Source organism: Montipora capricornis, chromosome 8 (genome assembly GCF_036669925.1).
Source record: "Montipora capricornis isolate CH-2021 chromosome 8, ASM3666992v2, whole genome shotgun sequence".
NCBI classification, from domain to species: Eukaryota; Metazoa; Cnidaria; class Anthozoa; order Scleractinia; family Acroporidae; genus Montipora; species Montipora capricornis.
In genome coordinates, this window is record NC_090890.1 from 54,735,821 (window position 1) to 54,744,464 (window position 8,644).

The 8,644-nt window shown below is 41.0% G+C and overlaps 1 protein-coding gene across 1 annotated transcript in view; it reads right to left on the reverse strand.

Moving 5' to 3' along the window:
- Window positions 1–336, reverse strand: part of LOC138014177 (protein SDA1 homolog) — a 744-nt gene extending 408 nt beyond the window's left edge. The window contains exon 1 of the mRNA XM_068861191.1: window positions 1–336. This exon is cut by the window's left edge and continues 408 nt beyond it. Within this exon, the coding sequence (XP_068717292.1) occupies window positions 1–336 (336 nt within the window).
- Between the last annotated feature and the right edge of the window lie 8,308 nt (window positions 337–8,644).

The following is an 8,644-nucleotide window of genomic DNA, read 5'->3' on the forward strand; positions in this document are numbered from 1 at the left end:
TTTATCCCACGGATCAACTTCCTCATTTTCTGTGCCACTCTCTGTATCGCCATCATCAGTTTCTTCTTTACCATCGTCTTCGTCCTCGTCATCATCCTCATTGTCATCATCACCAACCTCGCCGCCCTCGGCTTCATCTCTATCTTCATTTAAATTATTCTCTTCATCATCGTCCTCGTAATATTTTTCAGCTCTTTGTCCCAAGCTCCCTTCCTCATCTGAAAAGCTGTCCCTTGTTTCTTCATTATCAAATCGTTTAGGGCAACTCACTGTCTCGTTTCGATCTCTGTTGAACTTGCGCCTAAATGCTCTCTGACAGAATTGACAAGAATGCATCATTCTAAGTAAGTGCTGAAAACTAGTGTTTCTTGAGAAATTAGGAGAGGTGTGTTCTGGGCTTTGGTTGTGATATTACCAATATATAGCGTAAAGAACAATATATTGGATCGGGAGCCAATGAGGTAGAGGTGACATCATAAACGGCCAATGAGAAGCCACTAAAGTTAAATCAAGAGGGCTATTATTCCCGAACGTTTCTGGGTATGGTAAAACCGGTTTTGGAAATAACGAGATACAGCTCACGTACGAGACCGGTTTTGCAACATCGACAACCAATCAAAACAAAAAAAAACTACTTAGTGATTCGTTCCAAACGACTTCATAGGTCCAACATGCATTGAGGCAAAATACACATTTTATTATAAACTGTGCAAATCTTACTAACTGATTTACATGAGATAACATGTCTGAGGTGCTTCATCAACCTGCACCTACTAGAAAGCCCACTCGGCCTTCAAAACCTCCCACCAACAAGAAGAAACTATGCAAGGTTGATAAGAAAGAAGTTGAATCACTGTGTGAAGCCTTTGATGCTATGGCAATTGAGGTTTTGCCCCGCACGGTAGATACGAAAGAGGAGGAGAAAAAGGAAATCCCAGGCACTGTGCATGTTGCAGAGCAGACCTACCTGTGGGAGCTGTGGCAGCGAAAGGAACCCGCCACCATCGATGAGCTCATGGGGCAGATCCCTGATGACTCGCCGGTGGAAGTTCATGCAACATGCCTAGGATGTCAGACAATGGATTTAAATATGTGAAATGCCCTGAGTACCCGTGTGCCTTCATCGCGAATCACAAAGAAGTACTCAATTACCTACAAGCGGTAGACCAACAATGGTACGAACACCTTGTATTAAACATCGGTAAAGAGCACTCCAAATGGCTAAAGATGCTGTGTTACTGCGATAACCCTTACTCTTTGAAACAGAGCAAAACTGTAAACAACCCTGGACGCATGTTTTTCAGCTGCCGGAGCCGCACATCTTCCTACTTCCAATGGTTGGATGCTTCCTGGAACCACAAGATCCTAGTCTTCACCCTAACTAAATCCTCCCCCACAACAACCTCGATACCCTGGCTTTCAACCACGCATGGCGGCTTATCAACCAACGAAGAAGGACCTACTCATATTTGCTCGCAGCAACTCCGAGGTTGAATGGAGTTGCTTGGAGCTGTTCGGAGTTCCTCGGAGCAACTCTGTCGTTGCTAGTTGCTCCCCCCTCGTGACAGGGACCTACTCATATTTACTTGGAGCTGCTGGGAGTTGTTCGGAGTTGCTGGGAGCAACTCTGTCGTTACAGTTTGCTTCCCCTACAGGGACCTACCGGTACTCATATTTGCTCGCAGCAACTTGGAGTTGCTCGAAGCAAAAGTGCCTCAGTAACCAATCTCACTCGAAATGTACTAACGGGACTGTTTACAAAGTCAAAACATCCAAGCTGGGAAATATTGTAAAACCTGGACAACGTCTTGAAAAACTCTTTCTTACTCGCGAAGGCAATGCTCACTTCTATCAAGAATGCTTTTTTCATAGATCGTTTTTGGATTAAGGTAATCACTGCTGCGATTATGTATTGTGAGGTTCGTTTGTTTAAAGAGAACTATTTTTCGCAAATATCACATTGTGATAAACGTTTCCTGTTAATTCAGTAAAACGTTTGAAGTATTTGTTAGTGTATGTTTACTGACTTAATAATAACTGAACCGTTCTGCAAATAAAATCTTTTGAGCTACACTGGTCTCGAATGTTTTCCATTTCTTACTTAATTATAATTCAGAACCATTTTTAAGAAATTCTTGTGGGATATTTCGCCTCTTGGATCAAACGCTGCGTGCTCACAATTAAAGTCCATAAGCCTTAGCTTGTCCACACGTGTGGTTAAGGCCTTGTGTTATTGTGCACTCGTCGTGACGAGACTTTGTGTTCTTAAATATATCTGGGGCTGTTTGTCCGCCTCTTTGGCATGAAATGGTTTTATTTTAATTTGAAATGCTCTTCGATGATTACTCTACGTGTCTTCAAACAATTTCATGAAGATACTGGTATGATGTATTTTTACAGTTCGTGAAACCAGTGCTTGGTTTAATACAGGATGCGTTTTGTTCATTATCTATCACTGTTGTGGCTTGCCCAGGCTTGTGGTCAAAAAGCTCTTGTTTTACTTGTATCCGATTTTAGTGATTTTCGTTATTCACAGAAACGGCAATGAATAACTCGAGCGGATCAATTGCACCTATTTAATTTACACCATGATTTTTAGTGTTTGCGTAATTACTGATTTTATACGCTTTAGTTGAAATCGATGCAAATTAGTAAAACAATTAAAGCTTCTGTTCGCGCTCAAATTGTTATCCTTTTAATGGAATACTCTATGAGAGTTGATTTCGCTATTCTCAAACACTTCCTCAAGTTTAGGAATAAATATAAGGCCTTATATTAGGTATGGAATAAAGTTTTAGGAATGGAGTCCCAGCAGTGGGACAATAGCGGCACCGATGGGGTGTTTAAGAGTTTAAAGCATTCGCATAAATTACTTTTGGTCTTAATTTGGTAAAATGGAAATTTAGGAGATCATTATATTTTACGAAACTACGCTTGTTGTTCTCTAAATCTTTCACTTATAGCGGTAGAAGCATGATCTACGGTTGTCCGTCATTCGTAAACAGCTGTTTAGACAATAGGAAGTGAATAACGGGAGCGGTCAATGTGTAATAGAACGCCATTGCAGAAGGTACAATTGAGGAAACTGTTCCAGAAAGAGAGAGTTCGCCTTAAAACGAAATTCCTGTAGCATTATTCGTTGCTTTTCAAATTTAAGTAGTTTCGAATGTGCAAAACGAATGTGCAAACGAGTGTTTGATTCCTTACCGTGTGCTAGATTCAATAGCTAGATTTGTAAGGATGCGAAATTCCAGTAGCATAGTTTGCTCTCTCACTTACAGCTTTGTGAGGAGAATCATCCTGAGATGAAATACGAGGAAAATTGTATAGTCTGCGGCGGTAAGATTCAAAATTGGTTTTCTTCATTCAGTTTCATTCAGTACACAAAGAAATCAGTGTCTTTTGTTATTCTTAATTGCTCTTTCAGTAACTTATTTGTCGGCGTTCTGTCTTTCAGCTTTGTCCCGACAATCATCCGAGCACTGAATACCATGAAGGATGTATAGCCTGTATATATTTTAATAAAGGGTTAAACCCTATTCAACAACACGAGTTTGCCTTTGCAATTCAGTGTATATTTGCATGCGGAAACGTGGATGAAAATGGGAACTGTGAAACTCCTGAAGGATGTGATCACTGCCAAAGATTACTTGAAAAGCTCATAGACCATTATTTCTAAATACAGCGACTGCTTTTCGATTAATCTTTGCTAATTCATTTTTCATCCCTTTCGCTGAATTGAAAAGGCAAAGTTATGTGGTTGAATAGGGTTTATCTAGTTTGTAAATAGCATTTGTTCTTATTGTTTGTAAATCCTTTAATTTTTAAGTTCTTGCTTGTAAATACAGAGATTCTTATTCTTTTTAAATACTTTAACTTTTCAGTGGTTGCTCGTAAATACAAAGGTTCTGTTTGTTTGTAAATACTTTAATTTTAGTTGGCATTGTTTGTAAATACGAAGATACAAATATAATGGTTTTACTGCTTGAAAGTGAACGTGTCATTGCTGTTCCATCTTGCATGTGAGAAATAGTCACTCTTCCACTCGCTAACAAATAATTGATGAATCTTTACCCGTAGCCAATGTTCATTTTGTAGCGCTGACTTCATAATACAACGAAGTTGACGGGAAAATTTCTTCTCGTTCGTAAAATAAAATGTTGGAACCATTAGCTCTCCAGTTGTCACTTCCATTCCATCTTCATCGCTTGTTATCTCAACTTTGCGAGAGCTTCCTTTATTCATCTTATCCCAAAGTTCATTAAGTAAGGTTACGATTTTGTTGTCCAATTGCAGTCGTTGCAAACGGTTTGCTAATGCGTCCATCTCCAAAGCAAAAATCTGTTGTTCGATCATTCGGTTCATCTTTGAATTGAAATATTTTTTTCCATTACCTTTATACACGTGTCCGTTTCTGGGTGTGCCATAAGGAAAGAAAGCAAACCGGTTTGACGGGATTTTTGCTATTGAAGACTTTTGAATACTGATCATCTTCAAAACTGGTTTTTGTAACCAACCCTTAAACTTGTTTCAACTTGTTTGACTGTGACGTCAGTGCCTTTTCATTGGTTCTTAGCTACTCCATTATTCTTTCCCTATATAAGAGCGATACTGGCCGCTATTTTGAATAATTTCGCCTATCCATTCCCCCTATACTACTTTTAAGAAACAAGGACTGAACATTTCTATAAGCACAAACCCAAAAAACTGCAACTTCCGGTCCTTGACGTCACCCTAAACCTCATGGACGAAACCTACTAGTAGTATATCATGTATTATTAAATTCTCAACATCGGATAATGCATTTCGCGTGCTCTGATTGGTTCACTCTATCTCGGTTATCAGCTGATATACCTGGGTTTGACCTTATATGGTAAATGATTGCGTTAAGCGTTGCTAAACTAATAATGTTTTCGTCGGAATGCCAAATTTCTCTTTGAATAAAGCCAAAAAGGAGAAAAAAACTTTTTTTGTGGAAAGTTTGGATCAATTCTGACGTTTAGACGTACGCGAAAAGGCAAGAAATGTTTTTGTGATGAGCCTGCGTCTGTTTGACAACAAGGTATTACACAACATCGCATCAGTTCTCATCAAGTTTTTTTCGATTTCGCTCGGATTTGCTCGCTTTTTCCGCTCGTATTTCGTACTTCTAAATTTTTGGATTTGAAGGAATTTAACGAAATAACTATTCCATTCGCGCTTGTTCGATAAGAGACTGGTTATAGCCAACTCGGGGCTGTGCGCCTCGTTGGCTATTTACCATCTCATATCCAACGCGCGCTCATGGAATAATTGTGAATGATTCGACTCCCTTTTTTGCGCAAAGGAATTTAAGGAGCTGAGGAGCGTTGCTAGGGGCGTTGCTAAGGACGCGTTGAAATGGAGGCATGTGATTGGTTCGTCGAAACGGGATCATATTAGGATTATCAAAGCTGTAATATTTTGAATAATTATCCAGCTGGCTCCTGATTAGTCGAGAGGAAATTTGATTGACAGACCGTGGGACCTGTTCAGGGACGCGGTCGTGAGGGTTCAGTTTTTGTAGACGTTTAAACGGACGAACCCGTTTTAGGCGTTGAAGGCGTTTCCTTAGGCGTTTTTAGGTCCCAGACCCCACTGGGGCCCCTCTCCCCAATTAGGAAGAAAAAGTCCCACAGCCCCTCGGATAAAAACACAAAACACACAAGAAAATTCGGGTGTTTTGCGTAACCATGCTGGATACAAAGATAACGGTCAGGAAATTCAAGCAATGACGTCACAAGGGTCGAGAGAGGGATGACGTCACAGAGTCCCAGGCCCCTCACGGTCAGAAAAAACACTAGAGACCCAGGCACCTCACAGTTTAAGCTGAAAAACAAGACAGGATGTTTTCTTTCCGAATCAAACGGTTTAATGAGATAACTATAGACAAACGGGAAATCATGAAATTGAAATGTTGAAAAACGAAGGTAAAAAATGTGGAGAGGGTACATCCCCATAAGGGCAACCACTCTCCTCATGAAAAACGGTTTCATTTATACAAATAGTCGCAATAGAGGGCTCAAAAAAAACAAACAAAGTAGAGTTCCGTCTTGTTCGCAACGTTCCGTACAGTATATATTCAAATAGCTCTGAGCCTACAGCAGTAAACCAACAAACCCTGCAAACCATAACCAACCATTTTAATCAACAACTAAAACTAAAATGACATGCACAGTATTCTCTTTCACAACATTTTCCGTTTTACTGATCATCTTTACATCCTCTCTCTTCAGTTTAGTATAACAGCAAAATTCTTACTCATTAAAAAGTCAAGCTAAAACGTAGTCAATTCGCTTACTCGACTGCCATTTCACAGACAAACAAAGCAGCTCACTACTGGACATCCATTTCACTTAAAACGCCAATCAATGTGATTGTTGAAATATGCCAGAATCTCTGTCAACAGGGAATGGCAAACATTTTCACGACTTCTTCGTTTTTTTTAGCGAGTTTTACAAATTATGCGAGGCAGCGAGGTATGCATTAAGAAGGAAACCATTTACCTGAAAGCTCTTAACGTTGTGAATAAGTGATTTGTCTCTCGCTAGATATTTCTCTCAGCTTTTAACAGTGTTCTTCTCCTTCCTCCACTTTTCTCGACGCTTCACTTAAACTTTCATCGCTTAAATCTCTGCCAAAAAAGAGCAGCGAACGCCTACCACTTGTTCTGCGTTTCAAAAAGGATTCGCCACCTCCTCGATCGGTTTCAAAGCAGTAATCTTTGTAAGTCTATTGAACTTCTGATGCCTCCGGTGAACCACAAGAGTATCAAATGACTTGTGCAAGTTCACCAGGCCTTAGACCATATCAGGAATGGCAAGGCCTTGTTGTTGTTAAACAGAAAGGTGGTCCAGCTCTTAACGTCCTGCAGTTGATTGATGAGTTGAGATCGTGTTCTCAAAATGTCTTTGCTTCAAACTGCTGGTAGTAATAATTACTTATCATTTGAATTATCCAGGCCCACTTCCACTCCTTAGCGATGTCTGGTTTGGATTATCCAAACGTCATCGCTCTCGAAAAGAAATGTATTTGAAGAACCATTAAATTTATTTTCCGTTTCAGAAAAACACAGGTTGCCAACTGCAGCGCTGCCACGTCATTTGGCGCCAAGAAAAAAAATGGTCCGAGCATTCCCGTCCATGAGGTTGCCCTAGTTTTTAACGTCATCGTGTACATGTGGGCTATCAGGTAAGTGATTTGGGCAAAGCAGATAGGATACATAGCGCAAACGGCAGGGCAGGAGACGATCAATCCCAGGGTTACTGGTTCGAGTTCGGTTCTGTCATTAATAAACATAATTTCTTTTATTTTTATTTTTTTCTACTCATGACCGAAACCATTTTGTTTCTTCTGTTTTTCAACCAATTTGGTGTGTTCATTGTGATTATTATAAGCGAGTCACTTACTAACAATGCGCTATTTTATACCGATCAGAAAACCTCGTTTTAAACCGCACTTTCTGCAGAGGGACTAGGGCAGGACACCCTCACACCATGCATTCAATACACAAATGCACAGGAGCACAAAAAACGTTCTTTAGTTTGTACACCTAAAAATCGTTCACTTGTCATCATCATTTCGTTCTTCTTCATCTTGCGTTGGGATGGGACGCAGTTGGAACATCCTGTTCAATAAAAATTTCCGTCTCTCCACAGCTGCATCTTTAGCCTCTTCAACATCCATCGAATCCTCCTCCATGAAACGATGTCTGGTTTTCATAACGTCTTTATGCACGGGGTCATGCTTTAGACGTTCAAACCACTGGAGATAGTGCAAGTACAGCCCTCGCAACTTTCTTCCGTAAAGGGGTAACAGGGCTCTGGCTCGTCCTTTGAGCAAAGTGGAATCTCTCTGAGCTTGTTCTTCTGTTGTCGATGGCATAGCTTTTGTCTTTCCCTGATTTTGTTCTTGTTTTTGTGATAGTACTGTTTCGCACACGCCTGACACCGGGCTTTGTTTCCGTGGTAGTATTGTATCCTCTTGGCTTTCATCTTGTCCTTCTGTGGGCAGGCGAGGATCGTTCCTGCTGTCATTTCATCCACTGGCGTCGGTGGGTTTGCCACTCCATCGAGCATTTCCTTTGGGATGGTGTCTTTAACCCCGTCTGGCTCAGTCCTTTGGCTAGGTTGTCGCATTGGTTCTGTGTTTGCAACCGTCACCACACAGGGTGTCTCCACGGTATAGGTTGACGTTGTCACGAGCGGAAGTTTTGTCATGGTTGTTTCTCCTGCTCTCTTTTGGTCCCTCACTTTTTGTCGTGTCTTGTCCCTCCATCTCTTCTTGTACTCCTTAACCTTGTCCGGGTTTTTGGTGCGCCATCGTTTGAGTTGCTCGCGCTTGTTCCCTTTCTGGATTTTCACTTGTTGCTTCAATCGTTCGATCTCTTGAATCAGTGCTGCGAGTGTGGCCTCCATGTCTTGTGGATACACTGTTTGGTAGATGGCACGCACTTCACTAAGTCTCCAAAAGCAACCGGAGCTCAGTCAGACCATGTTGTCCACCTCGGTGGCTACTCGTTTATGATGATTTTTGTGGCCGTTTCACCCTTTTATTTGTTCGTGCAAGAGTAAACCCACCTAGGATTTCTCATCCTTATCCTCAGTGTGCCCCCTACGCAATTTGG